At 42.8% G+C, this 25657-nt stretch overlaps 1 protein-coding gene and 1 long non-coding RNA gene across 3 annotated transcripts in view; one reads left to right on the plus strand and one right to left on the minus strand.

The window, feature by feature from the left end:
- GTF2I (general transcription factor IIi) overlaps positions 1 to 24035 on the plus strand; it is a 70616-nt gene extending 46581 nt beyond the window's left edge. Inside the window, exons 19-37 of one of the 2 annotated variants that reach the window (XM_071765229.1) lie at positions 2797 to 2886; positions 3556 to 3739; positions 4133 to 4191; positions 5273 to 5344; positions 5871 to 6054; positions 6555 to 6613; positions 7230 to 7307; positions 7804 to 7896; positions 9428 to 9493; positions 10303 to 10486; positions 11071 to 11123; positions 11997 to 12098; positions 12839 to 12922; positions 13672 to 13855; positions 14660 to 14688; positions 16040 to 16093; positions 17384 to 17422; positions 20688 to 20762; positions 22977 to 24035. In XM_071765229.1, the coding sequence (XP_071621330.1) occupies positions 2797 to 2886; positions 3556 to 3739; positions 4133 to 4191; positions 5273 to 5344; positions 5871 to 6054; positions 6555 to 6613; positions 7230 to 7307; positions 7804 to 7896; positions 9428 to 9493; positions 10303 to 10486; positions 11071 to 11123; positions 11997 to 12098; positions 12839 to 12922; positions 13672 to 13855; positions 14660 to 14688; positions 16040 to 16093; positions 17384 to 17422; positions 20688 to 20762; positions 22977 to 22996 (1709 nt within the window). In that variant the 3' untranslated portion in view covers positions 22997 to 24035. The remainder of the gene's footprint in view (positions 1 to 2796; positions 2887 to 3555; positions 3740 to 4132; positions 4192 to 5272; positions 5345 to 5870; positions 6055 to 6554; positions 6614 to 7229; positions 7308 to 7803; positions 7897 to 9427; positions 9494 to 10302; positions 10487 to 11070; positions 11124 to 11996; positions 12099 to 12838; positions 12923 to 13671; positions 13856 to 14659; positions 14689 to 16039; positions 16094 to 17383; positions 17423 to 20687; positions 20763 to 22976) is intronic. The other variant, XM_071765230.1, reaches the window with a different exon arrangement.
- On the minus strand, positions 23641 to 25116 carry LOC139806097 (uncharacterized). Its single transcript, XR_011730105.1, has 2 exons — positions 24958 to 25116; positions 23641 to 24429 (listed from the first exon to the last, which is right to left on the minus strand). It is a non-coding gene; the product is annotated as an uncharacterized lncRNA (long non-coding RNA).
- Between the last annotated feature and the right edge of the window lie 541 nt (positions 25117 to 25657).

A 25657-nucleotide genomic window follows, 5' to 3' on the forward strand; every position in this document is an offset into this window, starting at 1 on the left:
AGGTGTGGTGCTAAAGGACATGGTTTAGCAGTGGCCTTGGCAGTGCTAGGTCAGTGGCTGTACTTGGTATTTAAAGGTGTCTTGCAACAAACCCAGCTCTGTGCTTCTAGATAAGGTAGTGTTAATGTTGAGTCTTAATAGCATGTGGTTCCTCAAGGCACCAACTTTTACTATAAAAATAGTAGGCTTCTTTTTGCCCCTCCCTTCTTTCTTTTTGCCCTTCACTTCTTTCTTTTTGCCCTTCATTTCTTTCCTTTTGCCCCTCATTTCTTTCCTTTTGCCCTTCATTTCTTTCTTTTTGCCCCTCACTTCTTTCTTTTTGCCCCTCCCTTCTTTCTTTCTGCCTCTCACTTCTTTCTTTTTGCCCCTCACTTCTTTCTTTTTGCCCCTCACTTCTTTCTTTCTGCCCCTCACTTCTTTCTTTTTGCCCTTCACTTCTTTCTTTTTGCCCTTCATTTCTTTCCTTTTGCCCCTCATTTCTTTCCTTTTGCCCCTCATTTCTTTCTTTTTGCCCTTCATTTCTTTCTTTTTGCCCCTCCCTTCTTTCTTTTTGCCCCTCCCTTCTTTCTTTTTGCCCCTCCCTTCTTTCTTTTTGCCCCTCACTTCTTTCTTTTTGCCCCTCACTTCTTTCTTTTTGCCCCTCACTTCTTTCTTTTTGCCCCTCATTTCTTTCTTTTTGCCCCTCATTTCTTTTTGCCCCTCACTTTTTTCCCTCCTGTCCCCCCCTTTTCCCCATCTCCTTTCTCTCTGCTCTCCTCAGCAAGGAGCACGGTGGGACCCAGCCCCCCCCTGTCCCCTGCAGGAGGGGAGCGGGGTTGGTGTGAGAGGACTGGGCCGGCAGGATTCAGATTTGATGTCGATTCAGATTTGATGTCCTTTATTGTGTTAAACAGCCCGGGGGCAGGGGCCAAATGGGGGAGCCAGCATCCCCCTCAGCACCGGGGAGGGAGAGCCAGGGGTGGGGGTGAGTTTGGGTGGGTGGGGGTGCGTTTGGATGGGTGGGGGGACGCGTTTGGATGGGTGGGGGTGCGTTTGGATGGGTGAGGAAGCGTTTGGATGGGTGAGGGAGCGTTTGGATGGGTGGGGGTGCGTTTGGATGGGTGAGGGAGCGTTTGGATGGGTGGGGGTGCGTTTGGATGGGGGTGGGGATGCGTTTGGATGGGTGAGGGAGCGTTTGGATGGGTGAGGAAGCGTTTGGATGGGTGAGGGTGCGTTTGGATGGGTGAGGAAGCGTTTGGATGGGTGAGGGTGCGTTTGGATGGGTGAGGAAGCGTTTGGATGGGTGGGGGTGCGTTTGGATGGGGGTGGGGATGCGTTTGGATGGGTGAGGGAGCGTTTGGATGGGTGGGGGTGCGTTTGGATGGGTGGGGGTGCGTTTGGAGGGGTGGGGGTGCGTTTGGATGGGTGAGGGAGCGTTTGGTTGGGTGGGGGTGCGTTTGGATGGGTGGGGGTGCGTTTGGATGGGTGCGTTTTGGCGGGGAGCGGGCGGCTGCGGAGGAAAGGAGAGTGGTGGTGGGAGCGAGTGCTGGTGCCCGGGGTGAGCAGGGAGCTGGGGGGGAAGGAAAAAGGCAACGGGAGCTGCGGGCAGCTCCGCCGAGCGGTGCTCAAGCGGGCGGGCAGCGCGCAGATCCCGCCTCCCCCTCACGCAACGGGGAGGTGCGGGGCGGCACAGCGGCCTCGTGTGGACAGGAGGACCCTGCCTGACCTGAGGCCGCTGCGGGGAGTAGGGGGGTGGCCCGGTGAGGAGGTGTCCTATGGGGAGGTGTCCAGTAAGGACATGTCCCACTGGGGAGACGTCATGCTGGGGAGGTGTCCCAGTGGGGAGGTGCCCCAGTGGGGAGGTGTCCCAGTGGGGAGGTGTCCCAGTGGGGAGGTGTCCCACTGGGGAGGTGTCCCACTGGGGAGATGTCCCACTGGGGGGATGTCCCACTGGGGAGGTGTCCCACTGGGGAGGTGTCCCGGTGGGGAGGTGTCCCGGTGGGGAGGTGTCCCAGTGGGGAGATGTCCCAGTGGGGAGATGTCCCGGTGGGGAGGTGTCCCACTGGGGAGGTGTCCTGGTGGGGGGGAGTCAGGGGTGGGGAGTTTCCCAGTGGGACGATGTCACCATCAGGAAGTTGTCCTGGACCCGCCAAGCACACCTGGGGTTTGCTCTGCACTGTGACTTGACGTGGGTCCAAGACCCACTCAAGGATGAGTTTTGGTGACTGGGGACAGTTTGGACACTGGGAACTAAGCTGCCTTTTGTCCTGAAGAGTGGCACAAGCCCTAGAGTCGCTTGATGGAGTTACCAGCATCTCTCTGGAAATGATTGTCTGCAAAGAGTGGCAGAACCACTGCTGGAAGTTCAGCATGAACATATGGCAAGGAGCAAACTACCCTGTGAACCTCTGGTCCAAGCTTCCTTTGAGTACCAGTGCTTAGTGATAATTCCTTGAAAGCAAGTTTTAGTTCCTTAGGCATACCAAGTTCTGCTCTGAATATCAAGATAATTTTTAAAAGTGGAACTGGCAAACAAACCTAATCCTGTCTCCAGCTGAGAGATTTGGAGGCAGGTGATGAAAGCATTGCAGTTCTTCCTGCCAATGCACTGGGTGTATTTTGTGTCACTGGTTCAGTGGGGTTTTGCACAGTTCTAATATCCTCTTATTTTTTTTAGAATTAATTTTCCTAGCTCCCCCTTCAACCTGTGCTTCTGGGCTGCCTGAATTTGCAGGATGGTTGTGCATGCTATAAACTGAAGAACTGAAAATGTAACCAAAATAATTAGGGACCGTTGTAATGTTGTTTTCTGTGCAGTGTCACCCTCAAAGAGAGGGAAAAAGGACTGGCATTCCAGAATTGCCAAACTGAGAAAGACAGTAGATAAACTCTTCTGCAAAAAGTTTGGTGAGTACAGAATTGTTCTTTTCTTCTGTAGCTTTGCATTGCTTGAAGGTTGCTTTCAGCATTTCCTTTGAGTGTCTACATGAATGAGACCTTTGATCATCTTGTTTGAGTATCTAAAATCCTGACAGCTGAGTGAAAACAAATGTGTTACTCTGCTGCTTCTACAGCAAGGTGAGTTTATTTTAAAAAGAAAATTATAACTCCTATAGGTACAGCTCTTCTACTTGCTCTCAATTCCTTCCTGTTTGGATTTGTTTTTTCCTTTGATGGTGAATAAAACAACCATGTGTTTATTTATACCCATTGAAGTATCATAATTAATCTTAGAATATTTCTGGGTGAATTTCAATGTTATCTCCAATATACAAAACCAGTCAGCTTCATAAGAGGTAGAATAAAATGTTCCACAATGCTCCACAATAAAGGCTTTGCATAAAACCACTGCATTATGGCCTGGTAATCTTCAGTCTGACTTTGTCACTGCAAAGTGATTCAATTCCATCTTTTTAGGGGTTTGATGTGCTGAGACTCAGGCTCAGTTGTGTTTAGATATATTCTGCATTGTCCCAGGCTCTGCAATCACAACTGCAAAAGCCTGAAGATTTGGTAGCATTTGATAAAGGTTGGTGACCAAACTGTCCAGTAATTCCATGTATTTGGTTGTAACAGCTGAGGCCCTGGGCAGCACTGAGCCCAAACCTGTTCCATACCAGAAATTTGAGGCCCACCCTACAGAGCTCTATGTGGAAGGGCTGCCAGAGAACATCCCCTTTAGAAGTCCCTTCTGGTATGGAATCCCTCGCCTGGAAAAAATAATTGAAGTGGGCAAAAGAATAAAATTTGTGATCAAAAGGTAAGTGTTCATTTTATTTCCTGAACAGGTTGGGTTTGGTTTTGTTTGTCGTGGGGTTTTTTTGTTGGTCTGTTTGTTTGTTTGTTTTGGGGTTGGGTGTTTTTGGTTTTGTTTTTTAGGCAGGAGGCCAGACAAACACTCTGTGTAATCAAACACCTGGTTTCATTAAGTCCTGGAGCTTTTGGTCTCTAGGTATCAAATAAGCAGATTAAATGCTCTGCATTACAAAGTGGGTATTTGCACTCCAGACAAGTCCCCCCAGATATCCTTGTAGCATGTTCACAAGCATGAAATACATAATAAAAAAATCTAAATTTTTCAATTTATTTCATAATAAGTAGTAGGATTTAATTTTTGACAAGAATGGGCAGATTATTTGTTTTCTGCTTGCAGGCCAGAGCTGCTGACTGTCACTTCACCTGAAGTTACCCAGCCCACGTTGAACACTCCAGGTAAGACAGGTCCTGTTTCCCTGTGGGAATGGAAAGGTTTGGTGAGAAAGCACAATTGGATCAATATGAGATTTTTCAAGAAGCATCACTTGTGGGATGAGTGTGCTGATGGGCTCTTCATCTAAATAGATCATTATGAACATGAGTGGCTCTCTGGACTGTAGCACAATCCAGTTGTTGTTGAATGACCAGGACAGAGCCACCTTCAGAGCCTGGAGAGCTGGAGTCACTGTCCTGGCCTGAACCAGAGCTCTGGAGCCCCATAGCAGTTCTCAGCTGACTGCACTGGGGTTTTTTTCAGGCCTCTATTGGTTGGGAATTGTAAGGACTTCTTGTCAGCAGGAAGTACCTCAGGCACAGGAAGAGAGAATCCAGGTTGCTTTTTATTTCCTGAGACATCTTCCAGATGCTCTGCATTGGTGCATCAACACTTTTTTGCTACAGAAGTGTTCAGTGCAGAGCATGACCCTGTAGGAGCAGGATCCCAAACTAAGCTCTGGAGCTTGCTAGATTTTTTTTTCTCCCAGATTCATTTCACTGGAGAAACAAACTGCAGCTTCAGGAAATAAGAAGTGTTGAGTTCTCTGCACACACACAGAGGAAATAATGTGATTTAATAATCATGTCATGAGTAGTTGAGTCATGTCATCATCCCAATGTATTGTGGATTTTGTTTGGATTGTAGGAAAAGCTGATATTCAGCAGGGGAGAAAAGGTCCTGTTCAATGTGGAGCAGGAGAAGGCATGGTTGATGTGTTTGCCTTGTTGCCAAAGCCCCCCAGCTCTGTAAGAGCCACTAGAATGATTTCTTCCTGCATCTAAAGGCTGTGAAGAAGAAGTTCTCCCACTTGAGGCAATGTTTGAAATCTATAACTATAAAACAAAAGATTTTCCATTCTGTAGAGGGAAGTATGTGTACCTTTTAGGCTGCCATGAGTGCTCATTGCCCACTGTGTGTCCTTTTTTGTTCATTTGTGATTATGGGAAGAAGCTTTACCTTTATCTGTTAAAAAAATAGGTTTGAATGTAGCCCTTTAGGCAGAGCTGGGTAACATCCTGCTGTACCATTTCTGGTTTTCAGTCAAAGAAGATTGGAATGTCAGGATCACAAAGCTGAGAAAGCAAGTAGAAGAGATGTTTAATATGAAGTTTGGTAAGTTACATGGTAAACAAACTGGTTTATAATGATGCTGCATTTTAAAACTCTTCTGTAAAAAGATTTTAAATTGAACTGTACTTATTTAAACATCAGAAACGTGCTAGGACAGATGGAAATCTTTATTCCTCTCACATATTTTGCACTGACTCTTCCTTATAACTGACATAAGTGACTTTATAGCAAATCCTAGGCTGTAGCTTTTCTATCTGTGTGACAGAAATGATAAGAGCAGAATAAGCTTTTTGATGAAAAAGGTTCTTAGAAGAAAATATTGAGCACTGCAGATGTAGATGTTACCTGTAACAAGACTGACAAAGTCCCCACTTGCAGTAATTCTACAGAAAATAATAGAAAATCTATTTAAATACTTCTCTTGGTTTGTTTGGTTTGGGTTTTTTGTTTTGTTTTGTTTTTTTTTATAATTAGCTCTGAATTTTTGTAAGCTGAGCTTCTTAAAAACACATGAGATAAAATACCACCTGTTTGAGTGACTGAACTAACATCAAATCTTTCTTTTCAGCTGAAGCTCTGGGGCTTTCAGAGGCAGTGAAAGTTCCCTACCTTGTGTTTGAAACAAACCCTAAGTACTTGTATGTTGAAGGTTTGCCAGAAGGAATCCCCTTCCGGTGTCCCAGCTGGTTTGGAATTCCACGCCTTGAAAGAATTGTCTGTGAGAGTGACAAGATCAAATTTGTTGTTAAAAAGTATGTCTGGAGGTCAGGATTTTTTTACTCCTGATTTTTGAAGTTGTTTGGTTTTCTTGCCAGCAGCTTTAGGCTTCACGTGCTACCCAAGTTCTGTCTCCATGAGACAAAGAACATTTTGCTTGTATATTTTATCTCATAAAAGGATTAAATTCATTAATCATTCATTAAAACATATAAACACATAAATTGCATGTTCATCTAGGGGGATATGGCCTTGTAGTTGGAAGTGGGGGTTTTTTGTTGGGTTTTTTTTGTTTTTTTTCTTCTCATTTGCCTTCTCTTTGCCCCCAAAAATAGAGGAGAAAGGATAGCTTTATGTTTTCAAACATTTAATAATTATAGGAGATGCAGTCACCCTTGCTTCTAGAAGAATTTTAGTATAGAGAACTAATGTTATGGGAATTGGCACTCAGCTGAGTTCCAAAAAACTTGTAACATTTTGCTGAATTTTTGTCTTCATGTATAATTGATTGGGTTGTATTCTGTTCAACTTTTAGGCCTGAGCTTGTCACTTCCTTTTTACCTCCAGAACTGGCTAGTAAAATAAACACTAAAGGTAAGGAAATAAGTATTATCTACTGCCATCAGTTCCTAGCACTTGCTTTTTGCTCCCTTAGCAGGCTGAGGTATCCTTGTGGTTGAAAAAGATGTGTGTGGCAATCAAAAGGCATTAATTACTTCCCCTGAGCTAGCATAGCAGCCTCTAAATCTGCTATTGTTAGAAAAAGTTCCTCAAAGCATGAAATTATCTACTTCAGGCTGGTCCAACACAGAAAATGCTGTTTACCCAATTTCTACAACTCTGATTTTGCTACTGATGGCCTAAAACATATTTAACTTGCTGAAATGAAATAGCTATGAAGAAAAGAATAAAAGAATAAAAAAAGTCCTAAGTTATAATTGTCTGTAAAATAAATAGTTTTGCTATTTAGGTTACAAAAAGCAGGGAAGCTTTTCCTCACACTTAAAACCAATGAAGTCTCTGAATTAGTGAAGTCAAAATTGTTTGGTGGTGCCTGACTGGTTCAAGCTGTGAGCATCACTGTGTTGTTCAGATGGTAAAAAGCAGCCAGTGCTTAGTAGAGACTCAAGTGCTTCAGTCTGTTGGAATTTTTTTTTCATTAGCTGTGCAGATGTTCATCAAAGGGTGTTTGTTTTATGTTGCCTTCCAGCAGTGAGTCCAAAGAGTTCAAAAAGGTTAGAAAATCCTGCAGACAATTCAAAGGCTCCTGAGGATGAAAATACTGAAGGTATGGAAGAAATACCAATAAATATTCTATTAATGTTGTTCTCTTCTTCTGGTGTGTTTTTTTTTATTCCTTTCAGTTTCCATAGCCCATAATTAACTTACACACGTGTCTCATGCTCCAGACACAGTTTTGTTTCAGGGTTTCAGATACACTTCAATATACAAGCAATTTTATTTTTTGTTTCTGAGTAAATCCTGGGTTCTGAGCTGGTAAAATGTTGGTTCAGTTATGTAAAATGTTGAAGTCTGACAGCTTGCTTGGACCTTTTATTCCAAGCAGAGATGTGGAAACTGAGGTAGTCCTAAGCAGAGAAGGGATAGGTGTGAGGAGTTCTATCAAATGCTTAAGTACAACCCTAGAAGAACTTCTTAAGGGTTGGTTTTTTATTCTACTCCTGCTTCAGAAGTTTTCTCTAGTAATGAAGTTTGAAATGTTGTTCTGTTCATATGATGCCTTTCTTCTGCTCTCTGCACTTACATGTGATGTCTCTCTACAGGTCCTAATAAACCACAAGCAGAGGGTCAAACTAATTCTCAAACCACTGAGTCCAATGTGAACTTGAGATTACGAGGAAAAGACTTTTCTTTTGGTAAATATTGGGGGAATTAGCATCCATCCACTCAATCAGTAGTGGTATTGAAAAATCTGGCAGTTACATCTCAGAGATATTTTGATCTGCTGTGTTTGATTCTACCATTGGCAAACAACTGAAGTTCTGGGTTTCATGTACCTTCAGTTCATCATGTAGAATAAGCTGCATCAGAGAAATCCCAGTGAGGTATGGAGAATGCTGCAGAAATGCATCCCAGTTCCATCAGATCCTATTAACCTGGGTTCAATCAATCAATCAATCAATCAGTCCCTTTGGACTTTTTCTGCTCTGTTGTTTCACAGTGCTGCAGACCCTTGAAGGATTTGTTGTCTGGTGCATAAACCCAGCCTAGATCTGGCATAGTGTGTGAGCTAAATAAGCATTCCACAAACTTGCAGTGCTGAGCAGCACTGTGCAGAGGTACCCAAGTGGCAGGGAGGAAAGATAAACCCTCATCAATTGAAGCTGTTATATCAAAATCACCATTACAAGACCCCTTCAGGTCTGGCAAATCAGTACAGGAAAAGCCAGGCAGGACTGGAAGCCAGGTGGTTGTGTTTGTGAGCACCAGGCTGGAGCTTTTTGACCAGGATGGACCAGAAATGTTTGCACTGAAAGCTGGGTCACTTTGCAGCCTAGATAAACCTCTCACAGTCAAGGGAGGTGAATGACTGTATTCTCAGCAGCTGTAAGAAGATCCCAAGTCTTTCAGCATCCCTACATGCAGAGTTTCTTTCTTTGTATAGGAATTTATTTGCTTTTTTGTATTTGTCCCCCATCCTTTCTTTTTAGCCATGCAGTCATAAAATGACTATGCCATTTTAGTCATAAAATGTGAAACAAATCAATTTTTTATTCCTACTGAGCCAGTTTGGAATTAATATAAGATACTGATTTGGGCTGACTGATTGTTTTGGAATAGGAAGGATTTGTATTCACAGTCTTGAACTTCCTTGTTATTGTTAGACTTTTTTCCTAAGCTTAAATCTGCAGCTTTTTGAAACCTGTGACTGAATTTTTCCTTTTGTAGCCCAGCTACTGAGCACTTATGGCCCCCAAGTAAGCTGGTTTGGGAATTGCTGCTGCTGGCTATCAAAAACCAAAATGCTGTGTGGTCATTTAATCATACTCACTGAAACTGAAGTTGTGATAGAGCTTGTAGTTCCCAAGAGCCAGGCAAGTGTCCTGAGGGCTGTGTCACTGAACACAGGGAGAACTTTGGGTGCTGGTTCAGATGAGTTTTATGGTGCCTGACATTGTGAATTTGGATCACTCTTGGGATTCATTTCAGTTCTCCTCGTCCTTGCTTTAATTAGCAGTGTTTTTTCAAAGCTGTAGGAAAATGAGGATTGATGTGGATATAGGTGTAGGCTGCAGCAAAATGTTCCAGTGCTGGTTGCAGAATGAAAGCCATTTTGTGGGTTTTATAGTCATAGTGAACCAGTTGTTGAGCATAATAAGTTATTAATCATTTATTTAAAAAACTGCTTCGCTGTGTAATTTAATTCCTCCAATTTCTTCCTGGCAGATGCATGGAATGCCAGAATTACTGAGTTAAGGCAAAAAGTTGAAAATCTTTTTGAAGAAAAATGTGGTAAGTTTATTGATTCTTTCTTACTGAGATGTCTTCCTTGGGAATGTGCAGCTAGGCATGTGAGATGTGTTCATGGATTTGTTCCAAGGCTCTGTGCCACCCCTGTGTACTTCAGGGAGTTTCTCATTTGAGTTCATTCTCACACAGGTTGATTACAAGTCTCTGTGGTGTTTCCACTAGTTATTATTTGGGTTTGGAAATGGAGAAGTTGTGGTTGGATTACTACTTATTTGATGACCAGAAAGGACATGACTCCACATCCTGCAGATGCCTTGAAGCTTTCTTTGCTCTCTTTATGAGTGGGACTTTGTGTAACTTTGGCCTCTGCAGAAGTCAGTATGTTATGGGTGCTATCTGGAGAGACACGTGCTCCCTCCTAGCCCACAGCTTACTGCAGGTTTTTTGGGAGCTAATAGCTTTTGCAAGTAATTTCTTTTTATTACTCTCCAGAGCAATAAGGTGTTTGTGGAACAACAGCACTGATCTCACCTTCCCTTGGTGCTGTTCAGAATACACTGCCTGTGACAAAGTGGAGTATAAACACAATAATCTTGCATGCAGACCAAGCCAGGGGCATGAGCTGGCTGCAAAATACTCATTTTCAGCTGCAAATTATGAACAGATCTGTCGCAACAAAATACAATTTGAGATGTAATTTTCTTCCTGCCTCCTCAGAGCTGTCACCTGTGAGGTTCCAGCTCACCTAGTGTGTAGGTGCCAGCTCTTACGTACTGTTTATACCTGAGCTTTTCTTTTTATAGACCCATCCTTTACCCAGCTGGGATTTTCTTTGTGCTGCTGTGTTTCAGCGGAAGCTCTGGGGCTGACTAAGCCAGTCCAGGTGCCATTTGCATTGCTTGAAGCCCATCCTGAGGTTTTCCACTTGGAAGGATTACCTGAGGGGGTGCCATTCCGCAAGCCTTGTACTTTTGGAATTCCAAGACTAGAGAAGATCCTGAGTAATGAATCAAGGATAAAATTCATTATTAAAAAGTAAGACTTGTGCACGTTCTATGAGAACTGAAATACAAACCAAAAAAAAAAAAATGAAACTGTGCTGCTGAGCTGCTAAACTACTCTATAAAGTACACACTGGAATATTTTTAATTAATAAAGAAGTGGTCAGAAAGCTCTTGTAGAGATGGAACAAGATACAGCAATCTCTTTGTTCCAAAAGACACTCATAGCCTGGTTTTGGAGGAAGAGCAAGTCCAGATTTCTTTAGCCCATTTCAGTTACCACATCACCAGTTTAGTTCCTACTGCATGGAGTGCTAATGGGCTACTCATAAAACTCACTGGCAGTGCACTGAGAGCTGAGAAGTGGAGATTCACATGTTGGGGGTTGTAAGAATTGATTTTTCTTGTCCAGATTCAGTTTAGATACCCATGTGCCAGTGTAGAAACAGCAGCAAGAGAAGTTGTGGAGCCTCTCAGTCACTGCATTCTTGGCTGTCTGTTTGGCTGAGAGGATATCCATTCCTGTCTTCAATAAATTAATATTAAAAATGACATTTTCTTTAATGTTTGTGAATGTAGTTTTTCTTATTGTGCACTAAATATTCAATCTATTTGCAGGCCTGAGATTTTCAAGGCAGCTGTTACTGAAAAGCCTGCTAGAAGCCCCCAAAGTGAGTTTTGCAGCTGATGAGCATTCCAGATACCAGTCTTTTTCAAGGATTAAGCTCAAGCCAGGAGAGCTGTGTGGTGTTAATGAATTCCTGAAAGATTCATTCTACATTGTTTGATCTGTTTGTTTGCTTGTTGGTTTCTAAGATGGGAAAACCACTTACCAGCTACAGTTTAAATATAGCTGTAGCAAGGGAGCATTAATTTTTTTAAGTTATTCATAATAACCATGCCTCTACTATATTCTTTACTGCCTCTTATCAAAGTTTAGCAAGTAATGTGTGGTTCACAGATGTAATTCATGTCTTAATTACTTGTTCTTAATACTCAAGTCATCTAAACAAGTGCTCCACAGACAGGAGCTGCAGCTTGGCAGTGTCAGACCAGCCATGGATTAAATGTCACTGAGTCATTATCTGTTACTGCTGGCTGGCAAACTCCTGAGTTACTTGAACTCTGCTGGTTTGTGCCACAAGTGTAACTGTAAGGGATTTCTTTTGTGGCTGTGCACTGGGAACACCTGGATCAGGAGATGTTATTGAATTAACTGCAAGTATCATTTTTTCTGTTAATAAAAAAAAAAAAATAATTACTCCACATACTCTTGTTTCCCTTTCCTTAATCATCTTTTTAGAAAAGTAGCTAGGTGAAGGCTAACATCTTCCATCTAGCTCTTTCCCCTCTTGGCTTGGGAAGGCAGTAGTGTGTACCCTTCAGCAAGTGTCTCATTGGAAGCTGCTCCCATTTTGAAAATAGAACTGGGTTACACTTTGAAAACTTTGCAAATATCTGTTACATTGCAATGTTTTCTTTCACTATGACAGTGAAGGTTTTGGGCTCTCTACAAATTGTTTTTAATTTCTCTTTATTTTTAGGAAAAACTGATTCATCTAATACAGCAAACACCACAACAACCACAGTGGTGAGCACAGCTGGAGGTGTGGCAGATCCTAACATCACTGAGGTGGCTCTCCCAGGTGTGTACACTGCCTGGTTTCTCATCATCATTTTGTGCTTACATCCTTCATGATGTTTGTTCAGTCAGAACTTTTTTCCTACAATCCTGCTGGCTCACTGAAATACAAGTAGAGTCAACAAAAAGCATAATTTAGATTCTGCCTTTGCTGAGATTTTAAGTATTTTCTAACACTCGTGGATTCAGTCACATTTTTAGAGTATTCTTGACCCAGACCCTAGTTAAGAAATATCCACATTTTTCCCTTTTTTGCTCATGCAATAAAGTAAATCTTAATTATTGATTTTCTTGGCAACTTCAAGAGATCAGTACTGTGACTGAGCTGAAAAACCATCCAGACAGAACTGTCTTAGCACTGATTATTGCTGTCTCAGGCACATAATACATTAACTGGAAAGGAACTGGGAGGACCATTGCATGCTGTGCCCATCTATTGCATGGTGACTTTGCTTTTACCTTTCCCTACCATTTGTGGGTTTAGATTAAGTTTACAAAATCACCTCTAGGCAGTAAATCTAACACTGGGTATGCAAATACTTTGAAGCTCCTCACAGATTTCCTAACAACCTTTTTTTTGGGTAGTTAGAAGATTCTGTGTTGCTCATAAAACTAGGAACAAAGATAGGGCTGTTTGGAAGCATGCAGAAATACCTACTGAGAGTAAATGTACAATGATAAACAAGCTTCAGGAGAGGAAAAAATCTGCTTTAATTCTGATTTTATTCTAACAATTTCTTCCAGATGGTGAAAGTGAGCAACTGTCAAAAGTAGAAAATGGCAGACACTTGAGAGAGCAAGTAAATGATCTTTTTAGCAGGAAATGGGGTAAATGCTTCTTCCTCCCCTTTTTTACATAGGTGTGAATGTTGTTAAAGTTGTTCCTATTGAGGTTACTGAGTCACCACAGTGGATGATGCATATGATCATTAAATTAAACAAACATGGGCATTGTACACTAAAGTTGTGCTTCAAAAGGAGGCTTTCCTAAGTGTGTAAATTGTTTGGTATTGTAAACCAAAAATGCCAGGAGCATAGACTGCTTTATGTTCCCCCCCTTTTCTGTTTCTTTCTGTGTCAACATAAATGAAACATTTATTTTGCTGGCAATCCATGCTTCTTTTAGTCCTGACCACATAAGTAGAACTAGAGCAATTTTAAAAATGCACCTTATCCTTTTTGCTGTATGTAGTTTTCTTAATTTTTATTTTGTATTTGCATTGTACAGCAATAATGACCTGACTTTCCTTACCTGGAAGTCCTTCACTGGTGCTGTGTGGAATTGCTTTTGGTGGCATTTTGGTTTTCTTTCATGCAGTCTTTCCTTAGATGTCCTGTTCTTTACTTTTCTTAGTGAACTGGAATCTGGGTTCTTCATATAACAAGCTGTCAGGGTTATAACTAACACTGATTAGTGAGGTTCACCAGTGCAATCCAAAACATCTCTTTCTAGCACTATAATGGTTTCATTATCAAGTGAATTGACAATGAAATTGTTTTGTTTCTTCATCCTCTGAGGACTTCTCATATACCAAAAATATAGAGAGCTGAAAACAAACATGACCTCTCTTGCTTAGGTGAAGCCATTGGGATGAATTCTCCTGTGAAGGTCCCATACAGAAAAATCTCTGCCAACCCTGGCTGCGTGGTGGTGGATGGGTTGCCTCCTGGTGTGGACTTCAAAGCTCCCAGTTACCTGGAATTCAGCACAATGAAGAAGATTTTGGCCTCAGCAGGTTGTGTCAAGTTTAATATTGTCAGGTATGTGGCTGCCAGGGAGGAGGTTGTGCAGGGCCAGCCCTGTGGCTTGAAAAGATTGAGACTGGAAAGCACAGAACTTGCATCTTGAAAGGGTGGAAGGTGCTGGCTTTTTGGGAAACATGCCAGGTTTCTCAGCATGAATGAAGAGGGTAACTCTCTGGAGGTCATGTCCAATTTAGAATGACAAAGGGCATGTTATTAATACTGTTAATTCCAGTAAGCTGCCTTCTGGGTTGAAATCTGTTCATATGTTACAGCAGAGCCTTACTTCCATTTATCATATCAACTCTGTGCCAGGTCCAGAGCCTGTCAGCCCTTGGCAGTAAATAGCATGTTTGTAGTACTATTAATGTTAATAGTACTAAAGGATTTCAGTTGTGTTAAAATTTCTGAGTTAAGGTCTCTGATGTTGTTATTCCAACAAAATTAATTTATTTGCAATAGTTTTAAGTAGTTTTGTCCTATTACAATATGTCAGCTTTATTTGTGTGTGTGTTTTCATAGATGTTATATGTACACACAGATATAGAGTACATCTGTATGCAGGAAGCAGAACACATGAAACTTTGGAATCTTCCTGAGTATGTAACTTGTCAAGTTTTTAGGCACTTGAACAAATCCCAGTGCCTAAGAGGTGCTATCACAGTTCCCTCTGGTTTGTTTGACTTTCTGTTCACTTTTGAGCATGACCTCTGTTACAAAGCATGAGGTGAGGCTGCCTTGGGGGCAGCCCCCCTGCAGTATAGTTTAGAATCAGTACAGTTGTAATTTTTGTTAATTTTTGGTTTTTTAATTTTTTTACAGACCATTTCCAGAATCTGTGCTTAACAATCGTAAGTATTTATGAAACACTGATGTCAGGTTAATTTCTGTAACTTGCCAGGAATTATGTTCTATATTTTGGCTTAGTGGCAGGAGCTCCATAGTGATTAAGTCCTATGTACAACTCTCTTGTCTGTCTCATTAAAATTTCCAGACTAAACATGCATGTGCAATTAAAATGAGAGCAGGGTGACAAATTTACAGAGCAGCATAAGATTAGCATTAAGTTTGATATGAAAGTGGAAGATCCTGATTTTTCAGCTGCAGAGTCCTAAAAAGATTAAGGCCCTTGAGTGAGCAGCAGAGTCACAGGACAGTGCCTGCAGCTTAGGTTTGGATCCATCACAGGAGCAGTTAGCAAGCAAGAACTTCCCAGTAGCTGCACAGCTCTATTCCAGAGAAAAATTCTGTGTTCTGCCAAAAACTGTGACAATGAAGTGGCTCAGTGTGCCATGGCCACCTGGGCCATATTAATGAAATCCTTCAGGGGGGTAAAAAAGGTCTTATTTTCAAAATAATCTCATTTCTTAGATCTTAACATAGGAGAAGAAACCTGCAGAATGTGGTCACTCCAGTGTCCCTTCTGTCGTGTCCTTTCAGAGCCAGTGTCAGGTTAGAAATTCAAACTTCCTGTCACTGGTTTGGCCTTGCCCAGCCTGAGCCTGGGTGACCCAGTGTTTGTTCCTCTGCATTCAGCCACCAGAATATTCACCTGGGGGCTGTGAACTGCATGGATGAAGTGTTCTCAGGAAGGTGTTAGGAGTTCTCAGGAAATTAACCCACACTGACCTGCTCAACTTCCTAGGTGGGAAAGAGATCCCTTGGTAAGAGGGAACCTTCCAGGCAGATAAATGTGTAATAGCATTTCCAGGGAATGGAATTAGAATTGAAGGAATTTATTTGACTGTTGTCTGCCCAGCATAACTGCCCCAGTGTGTTGGGACTGAGGCTGGCTGATATGCTGAATAAAATCAGCACAGATCCCCAGTCACTTTCCATCTCTGGAGGAGCAGGTTGGGTGCTGAGTGTGTGGTTTTCTGCACATCCATTAATGATGATCAGAGTGGTCTGATACTGAGGTGAATGACTGAAAGGCTCTGAGCCTGCTGCTCATGTGTGTATGATGCTTTATCTTTGTTCTGAAGAACATGTGAGGACTTGCAAGGCAATTTTTGGTGCTTGCAGGCAAGATAGGGAATTTTTTTTTTTTTCTGTCATAGGAGATACTGAGGTGCAGCTCAATGGTAGTGTTAGTGACCTGTTCATGTGGCAAGTTTCAGGTTCAAGAAGTTGAAACTGGCCTGGTGTTACATGTGAGGCTGTTTTCCTTGTGGAGTTACCAGTGACCATGTCTCATTGTAGGGCTGATGGACAAAGCTGAAGCAGAAGCAGCAGCAGCATCCCCAGCACTACCAGGTGATGCAGAGCATGACCCGTGTCCTTGCAGAAGGGATGGGGTATGGAGTTCTCCATCTTGCTGACAGATGTTAGTGGTGATGTTCTGAGCTCGTGATGAGCCTTTTTATTTTGACAGATGATGTGTGATGGTGACTTTTATAGCCATTAAATATGAATAAATTAATAGAGAGAGCTGCTGCTTCCTTCAGGCTGTGCCATTGGTGTGTTCCTTGATTTGATTTTCACAGATGATGAGTGAGCTGAGAAGAAGGATTAGTAGGGGCAATAGATAAGGCCAATTCACTATCCATTTATTAATGTCTGCTTAGCTTAAAGTATGTGTTACAGCACCAGATAGATGTTCAGCCAAGCTGGTTTGCCTTGTAGGGCCCTGGAGTGGGTTTTGTTGGGATTTCTGCCCACTCTGTAAGCCCTGCTGGGCTGGGTCTTGACTGTGCACATCATCTCTGTGCAGAATTTAGCTTTATGCTATGAGTAGCTAAATTCAGTGTAATTGAGCAACTTCCTTTTGGCCCCACACAGTTTCTAATTATTCACAGACCTTTTAATAATGCATAATCCCAAGTTGGTGTCGTGTGGGAAGGACTTTTGCAATTAACTGAGTAAACCATGACTTGGAAAAACTGGGAAACCAAAAGAAAATAATTTGATAAACATTTTAAGAATAAAAGGCACTTGTATGATGGACATAATTATGAAGGAAGCTGCTGTCCCCTCTGTTTACATGGGAGGGGAGAGAAGCAGCTGCTGATGGTCAGTGACTTCATCCCAGCACCTGCCCATCTATAATCCATCAGTGTAGATAACAGAGAACTCATTATGGAAATAAAACATACTTTTGCCTTCAATTCTCCACCTTCCTGCTGTCCCCCAAAGTGCACACACTTGCAGCTGATGACAATACTAACCAGAAGTGGTGACTTTTTGAAATCCAGTTTTATATTTAATTGGTTTTAATAAAGCTGGATCAAACTTGGCATATTCTATGCAAGTGTGCATGATGTTCTGTTAGGACCTTGAGATACATCTCCACAGTGATCCATCCATACATGGAAGGGAAAATGTTAGGTTGTGTAATGTGATAAATATTTGAGTATTTCTATATTTTGCTGCAGATTCTATCAAAAGTTATGCACATTTATCTCAGACAAAGATATCTGAGTCTGATCATAAAAGAGGCTCTTTTTGCCAGGATAAACTTAATTTCCCTAATTTTTCTAAGATACTTTATTCATATTGCTGGGACTACATTCATGTTCATTTGACTATATTTTATTTCCATTTAAGAGCCAGCTGAAGCAAGCCATATAAAAGCACCAGTAGGAGGTGAGTGTTCAGTTATTATCAACAAATATTTTAAAGTAACTTAGAACAAATTGTATTTTTTTTTTTAAGGGGACAGGTCAGTCAAAACACAGAAAAAGGTCCTTTATTGGGTCCCAGGACACTTCATCTGTATTCATATCGTGCTGCATTGTGAAAAATACTGCAGTGAAAGTTGTCATTCAAATAATTTTACAAAGAGTTTTCTGAATTGGTGTTCTTGGTTAGTGAGTCATGATTATATACAGACCTTGAGGGCTTGCTCATATCCTGGACCATGCATCTAGTTACTTAGTGCAGTAGTTTCCACAATTTATGCAAGTGAGTGATTGCCATTCTCAGGAAACTTGAATGCTGCAGAATCATGGAGTCACAGGCTGGTTTGAGTTGGAAGGACCTTAAAGATCATTTTTTCCCCAACCCCCTGGCATGGTCAGGGACCCCTCCCCCAGCCCAGGGTGCTCCAAGCCCCATCCAACCTTCAACACTGCCAGGGATGGGGCAGCCACAGCTTCTCTGGGAAACCTGGGACAGGGGCTCACCAGTTCTCCTGAATATCCTTGGAGGGTGTGCTGGGGAGGGGGAGTACTGTTGTTCTTCCAGAACTTCAGCTCTGAAAAACACCCGAATTTTCATAGAGTCATAGAATGGGCTGGGTTGGAAGGGACCTCAGAGCTCATCAAGTCCAACCCTTGCTCCACTCCCCCCGTGGTTCCCAGCCCATGGCACTGAGTGCCACATCCAGGCTCTTTTGAAATATCTCCAGGGATGGAGAATCCACCCCTTCCCTGGGCAGCCCATTCCAATGGCTGAGCACCCTCTCCAGAAAGAAATTCTTTCTCATGTCCAACCTAAACCTCCCCTGGCACAACTTGAGACCTCTTGTGCCCTCTTGTCTTGCTGAGAGTTGCCTGGGAAAAGAGCCCAACCCCCCCCTGGCTCCAACCTCCTTTCAGGGAGTTGGAGAGAGTGATGAGGTCTCCCCTGAGCCTCCTCTTCTCCAGCCTCAACACCCCCAGCTCCCTCAGCCCTTCCTCACAGGACTTGTGCTGGATCCCTTCCCAGCCTCCTTGCTCTTCTCTGGACCTGCTCCAGCACCTCAATCTCCTTCCTGAGCTGAGGGGCCCAGAACTGGACACAGGACTCAAGCTGTGGCCTCCCCAGGGCTGAGCACAGGGGCAGAATCCCTTCCCTGGACCTGCTGGCCACGCTGTTCCTGAGCCAGCCCAGGATGCCATTGGCCTTCTTGGCCACCTGGGCACACTGCTGGCTCCTCTTCAGCTTCCTGGCAATCCAGACTCCCAGGTCCCTTTCTGCCACTCTGTGCCCAGCCTGGAGCTCCCCATGGGGTTGTTGTGGCCAAAGTGCAGGACCCGGCACTTGGCCGTGTTGAACCTCATCCTGTTTCCTGTTGTCCAAGTGTATATTTAAGTTGTATCTTTCTCAGATGTTGCTGTATGTGAGACCAGGGTGGCTGTGGATCTTACACCCATCCTGTGCTTTTGCATATGGAATACTGGAGTCATTAGGAATACTGAAGTGAGCTGAGAGGTGGGATGCTGGTGTCTGCTCTGGGCTCTGGTCCTGTAGCTGAAACCCCAGCTTGTCAGTGTGGCCCTGGGTGGCTGTGGCTGCCTCTGGAGGGGCTGGCCTGGAAGATCCCAGGTGCTGGGACAGTTTGTTAGGATGCTGCTTCATTCCAGAGGGGATACTTGTCCCAGTAACAGCCTGACAGCAGCAGAGGGATGGAGCCTGCTCAGCATCAGCACTTGCTGGCTTCAAACTCAACTTGAGTTAATTCCCTAATCCTGTTTAGATTCTCCCTGAAGAGAAAGCAGAAAGTTGCAGCACTCCTGCTCTTCTTTATGCTTTTCTGGGGAAAAAACCTTGCTAGTTTTTGCTGGTTCAGTTTCCCTGGTTTGTCACTGAAGCCAGAAGAGTCAACCCAAGCTGCTGCTGCCTGTGTTACAGGCTCACACAGTGGTTTGGGGCTTGCTCAGAATACAGATTAATCCAGATTAAACAGATATTAATCCTGTTGCACCCTTCAAGACAAAAAAAATCATAGCTGAGTCTACAGCTAGTCTGCAGCTGAGCTGTAGATTTTAAGCTCACAGTTACTGAAAGCTGAAACATTATATGTCTTTATGATGCCAAATCTGGGTGGGATCACTGAAATTGTTAGGTGGAGGAGAGGCAGTTGTTCCTGAGCACCTTGATGTGGAGAAAATCCTAGCTGTGGGTCTGCAAAGTGGTGGTTTTGAAGAAACAGACCACGTGGTCTTGAATTCTTCATCCCACATTCATCAGGCCCAGTTACCAGAGGAATGATCTTGAGCAAGGCATGCTAAAGAACTCAAAATTGCTTCAAAACCAGGCTGAAAAGTATAAAAAGATCATGCAGTGAAATGGCTTGGCTTTGTAGTGATGAATTACCCTGGCCCTGAACCTCCCAACTTCACTTGTCTTCCAACATCATATTCTCTGTTAATAAAAAGAAGAAAATCAGACTCTGGGTTGTATAGGCAGTGCTGTCTGGGCATGAGATTTCTTTCATTTGCCTCCAAGCATCCCTGTGAACAAGAAAAAGCAAAGATGTTGTAATGAAGTTTCCTAGAAATGAAAAAAAAAAAAACTTATCAAAAGATGATGAATGCTTTAGCCAACAAGATATAAAAATTCTTTCTCTCTTTTTTTAGAGCATGGCTTTCTGTGTGGTACTGTGCCTTGGAGAAGAAAAATTAGCTAGGGTCAAAATTTGTTTTGGGCAGATTGAAATATAATAGCACAGAAGCTGGGATCAAGTAGAGCAGCAGTCTTAAGAACAGGAAAAAACTGAAAAATAGTGCTGTGAAAGCAAGAGGTTGTGCAATGGATGTTAATTTAATAAATAACCTAGAAGCATCATGTGTAGGTTCCTTTCTTGCCCAATGAATATTTCAGTAATATACATATTACATATACATGTAAAATACATAGACATTTAAACTTTTCACTTCTGACACTAAATTTTATTTCTGTTCTTTTTTTTTAAAGAAAGATCCCAGGCTTCTTCACATTGATGTGAAAGCAGTGATTTCCAGAGAATCAGATTGCTGTTGAATATGTTTTAAATAGTTTAATTTTAATTTTAAACTATTCTTAGTAGTTTAAAATGATCAATAAATGCTTATCATATTTTTATAATTTTTTTTACCTAAGTATGACAACAATAAAGTTGGTTGAGACATTTCCTTTTTTTCTTCATTTCTTACTGCTTTTTCAACAGGTACTACAGAAACAGAAGAAAGTTCTCAATTAAATCAAGAATCAGGCCCAACGTGGAAGACCTCAGCAATACTGGGTAAAAGAATTTAGTATTTCTTGCAGTCAGTGCCTGCCAAGGACTAACATTTTTGTGTGTGCCAGTCCTTCCTTGTGAATGATTTCATTTGTCTCAGTGCTCACCTATAAAATGTAGGATGTTTTCATTACCTTATCCAGTACAACACAAAGCACCCTGTGCCCAGATTTGTGAGGCAGGCAGCCCTAGGAAAATGTGGCCCATAAATAAAAATGGATGATGGTAATTACCTACCTGAGAGGCAGAGCAAGTGGAAGTTTAGGGAATAAGTGGTTATGAAGAGCTCTGACATGCTTTTGTGAAAGACTGGTGTTATTCTTGGTAAAGGCTATAGCTTCCCAAATTATAATCTGGCAGGAAAAGTCTTCACTGTGACTGCAACATTGTCTAAGCTTGGGGTGCTTTGTGGAAACCAAGCTGTGATGACAAACCAGCTTCCTTTAGAAGTTTGATATTAATTTTTTTTTTCCCATTAACTTATAAAAAACTTAGTTTAATTTACAATGCACAAATGTCTGGATCTTTCCCTTCTACTCTTTTTGCCTTCACTCATTCCTAAATGCATTTGTTCAGTATCCTGGAGCTGCAGCCTGCCTGGCTTCAGCAAGGAGAGGACATGGTTTTTATCCCAGAGAATAAGATCTTTGTGTCCTGTTCCAGTTCTGGGGGCACAGGCAGGCAGCAAACCCCAGCTCTGGCTGGTTTTTTCTACCCTCCTGAGCAGCCCAGATGCCACCAGTTTGTCCCACACATGGAGCAGCAACTCCTGCAAGGATTCACTCCTGGCACCATCTGGCTTTTTTGGAGACAAGGCCAACCTTGGCCATGGTTCTCAATCCATGCAGCTTAACCACAGCCTGGCACATGATGGAGAGCATCAGGATGAGGGGCTGAAGGGATAAATCCCAGAATGATTTGGTAGGATCTGGCAGAGGCAGATTCACCAGTGTCTGTGAGAATACAGCAGGCATCTTCCTAACACAATGGTGAAATCTGCTTTGCAAACATTTGCCATAAAACTGACCATGGCAGGAGAAAATATCCTGAAGTGGAAAGCACTTCACCCACTGGAGGCATAAAACCCATCTCACTTGTCCATTGAAGCTCAGAAATGTTGTCTGAGCATAGCTGCACCATTTGGTGCTGCAGTGGTTTGGGGTTTTTGGGTGCTTCAGGCCATCTGCTGAGCTGATACTGAAGCAAATATTTGGTCTAAATTATCATAGAATCATAGAATCATAGAATAGGCTGGGTTGGAAGGGACCTCAGAGATCATTGAGTCCAACCCTTGAACAACTACTGCCACAGTCACCAGCCCATGGCACTGAGTGCCACATCGAGTTGCTTTTTAAATGTCTCCAGGGACGAAGAGTCCACCACCTCCCCAGGCAGCCCGTTCCAATGTCTGATCACCCTTTCAGTAAAGAAATTCTTTCTAATATCCAATCTGAACTTCCCCCGGCACAATTTAAGACCATGCCCTCTTGTCTTGCTGAGAGTTGCCTGGGAAAAGAGACCAACCCCCCCCTGGCTCCAACCTCCTTTCAGGGAGTTGGAGAGAGTGATGAGGTCTCCCCTGAGCCTCCTCTTCTCCAGCCTCAACACCCCCAGCTCCCTCAGCCCTTCCTCACAGGACTTGTGCTGGATCCCTTCCCAGCCTCCTTGCTCTTCTCTGGACCTGCTCCAGCACCTCAATCTCCTTCCTGAGCTGAGGGGCCCAGAACTGGACACAGGACTCAAGCTGTGGCCTCCCCAGGGCTGAGCACAGGGGCAGAATCCCTTCCCTGGACCTGCTGGCCACGCTGTTCCTGAGCCAGCCCAGGATGCCATTGGCCTTCTTGGCCACCTGGGCACACTGCTGCCTCCTCTTCAGCTTCCTGGCAATCCAGACTCCCAGGTCCCTTTCTGCCACTCTGTGCCCAGCCTGGAGCTCCCCATGGGGTTGTTGTGGCCAAAGTGCAGGACCCGGCACTTGGCCTTGTTGAACCTCATCCCATTGGAGTCAGCCCATCTCTCCAGTCTGTCCAGGTCCCTCTGCAATTCTTCCAGAGACCCCTCAAACACACATTTAATCTCACATTTATTGAGAGCAGTATTCATGCTTTCTGCACCTAGGCCTAGAGAACTCGAGGAGGTGTAATGCAAACCACTCCTATTTGTAGTAAGATACAGAGTGCAAAAAACTAACTCACTTTTGTCCTTTCTCTTATCTAGTCAGAAGCTTCCAGTCCTGAGAAGAGCCTGCCAGGCCTGTCTGGAGCTGTGTAATATAACTATATAAGAGAAGTACCTTCTCTACAAGTCCTTTTTATACTTTTGAATAGAAATGTCTACTTTTTCAGCAGTTCTATGAATTGACTTGAAGTAAAGAGTGATTGCAGATTTGGAATGTCTGGTTTTACATTGGATTGTAGTATAAGGACTAAATCTGATGCACAATGCTAAGGAGATGGTGGGCATTAAAAGCAACAAGGACTTAACAGAGGCTGTCTACATTTCCCAAAAACACTGAGTTTCACTGTACCTAAATGCAACTCAAGTCTTGTAATGAAGAAAAATTCCTACAAGTAGTTCAGTTTGTTAGTTTTACTTTGGAGGCCAGGGAGGGAATAAATAAGTTTTGGTTCTTACTCCTTTCATGGCTGATTGGACAGCAGTATCTGTATATTTGAGCTAGTTTTTCCTACAATAACTCACAAATCATATTTTCAATAAATAAAAGGTGAACTGGTTCACCTGAGTACTCCTTAATGAGCTGGCCTGTGACATGGTCAGTGTGTTTCAGTGATGAGGAACCAATTTAAATGGTTTAAATTAACCATTTAAATGGTTAATAACAATAATTCAAAGCTCTAAGTGCATGTTTTATCAGAGTATCACCTGGTTTAGATATGATGGGTCTGGTTTTGCAGTCCTAACATAGGAAAAAAATCTCCTGGACCACTGAGAATGTTTTTTCTCCTGAGGGCTTCAGGAGGATGCCCTCCTGTTCATCTACAATGAGTTGTGAAACCTGCTGCAAGTTCTACAGTGTCACAAGTCCTCTGCAGTCCTAGTTATGCCCCACATGACATCTGAGCCTCATGGATGGATTGTTTTTAAGTTTCACAGTAAGATATAAAGTTCTGGCTGTATGATGATCTCTGTGGAGAAGATACAGATTCTATTGTAAAGGTTTCTCTTTTAACTGGCTTGAGTTTGGGGTGACTGTGTTATGCACAAATGATAAATTTTCTTCCCTGGTTAAAAAATAAAGACCTTTCTCTTGGTTTTCATGATTGTCCCTGCAGTGTATGTTTACATAGTTTACAACAACTGGATTTCTAGCAGCAACTGTGTAGGCAGGCAGAGCATGCTGCAGCACAGCTCTTCCATCCAGCCAAGGGAGTCACTTCCAGCCATGCCTTCCAGACAGAAATCCAGCTCCAGGTGTATTGTATTGTATTTTCAAGGAAAATTTGGAGGCCTTAAATTCAATTGGATGCAGTGTCTGTTCCTGGGGAGCAGCTTCAAGTTCAGCACCTGAGTTCAGAGCAGGATGTGCTCTGGAGGTGAGGGAGAGCTCTTGGGACCATCCTTACCTTTCCACCACTGCTCCCTGCAGCTCTGGGTGCTCTCACTTTTATATCTTTGTTCCCTCTCACTTTTATATCTTTGTTCCCTCTCACTTTTATGTATTTGTTCCCTCTCACTTTTATGTATTTGTTCCCTCTCACTTTTATATCTTTGTTCCCTCTCACTTTTATGTATTTGTTCCCTCTCACTTTTATGTATTTGTTCCCTCTCACTTTTATATCTTTGTTCCCTCTCACTTTTATGTATTTGTTCCCTCTCACTTTTATATCTTTGTTCCCTCTCACTTTTATGTATTTGTTCCCTCTCACTTTTATATCTTTGTTCCCTCTCACTTTTATATCTTTGTTCCCTCTCACTTTTATGTATTTGTTCCCTCTCACTTTTATATCTTTGTTCCCTCTCACTTTTATATCTTTGTTCCCTCTCACTTTTATGTATTTGTTCCCTCTCACTTTTATATCTTTGTTCCCTCTCACTTTTATGTATTTGTTCCCTCTCACTTTTATGTATTTGTTCCCTCTCACTTTTATGTATTTGTTCCCTCTCACTTTTATATCTTTGTTCCCTCTCACTTTTATGTATTTGTTCCCTCTCACTTTTATATCTTTGTTCCTTGCACTGTTGGTGGCAGGAGGAGCAGGGCTGGCTCCATGCTGAGGTATTTTCAGAAGTGCTTTCCAGGTGGCCAAGTGGTGGTGACCAGCACTGTGCTGCCTTTTCCCCCTCAGCAAACAGCCCCCTGGGAGTCAGCCCTGGGGTGAGTAACCCCCACCTCTTTGCTTACAAACCATCACCACCACCGTGTTTAATTGCTGATTACTTGATCAAACATTGCTGAGTTGAGGTAGCTCTGTAACCAGGTTGGCAGCAAGGCAAGGGCAGGTTTCACAGTTGCTGCTAGAAATGGTTAGAATGGGGAAATGAGTTATTGCTGCTTTCCCCAGGGTTGCAGCTGGTTTTTTCTTGACTTCCCCTTTTGAAAAAGCAGAAGGATGGTTCAGCCCAGCCTTTCTCTGCTATCTTTAGGAAGCAGCTTTTGCACAGCAAGGCTGGATGGGGCTGATCCTCAGTGCTCCATCAAAATAAGGGTGAGGCAGCAGCCCAGAAGTGTGCAAGGAATTCCAGGCTACTGCCTTAGTGAAATATCAAAATTAAAATACCTCACGGGATTTCTCAAAATCACTGAAAGTCTTAAAAAAGTAACTGCAATCCCAGCTCCCCATAAAACTGTTCTGAATTAGAACAGATTGAGGCATGCTTTTGATAGAGCACAATAAAAAATTCAGAGGAGTGAAGAATACTCACTGAGCTATGATTTA

Source organism: Heliangelus exortis, chromosome 21, assembly GCF_036169615.1.
Source record: "Heliangelus exortis chromosome 21, bHelExo1.hap1, whole genome shotgun sequence".
NCBI classification, from domain to species: domain Eukaryota; kingdom Metazoa; phylum Chordata; class Aves; order Apodiformes; family Trochilidae; genus Heliangelus; species Heliangelus exortis.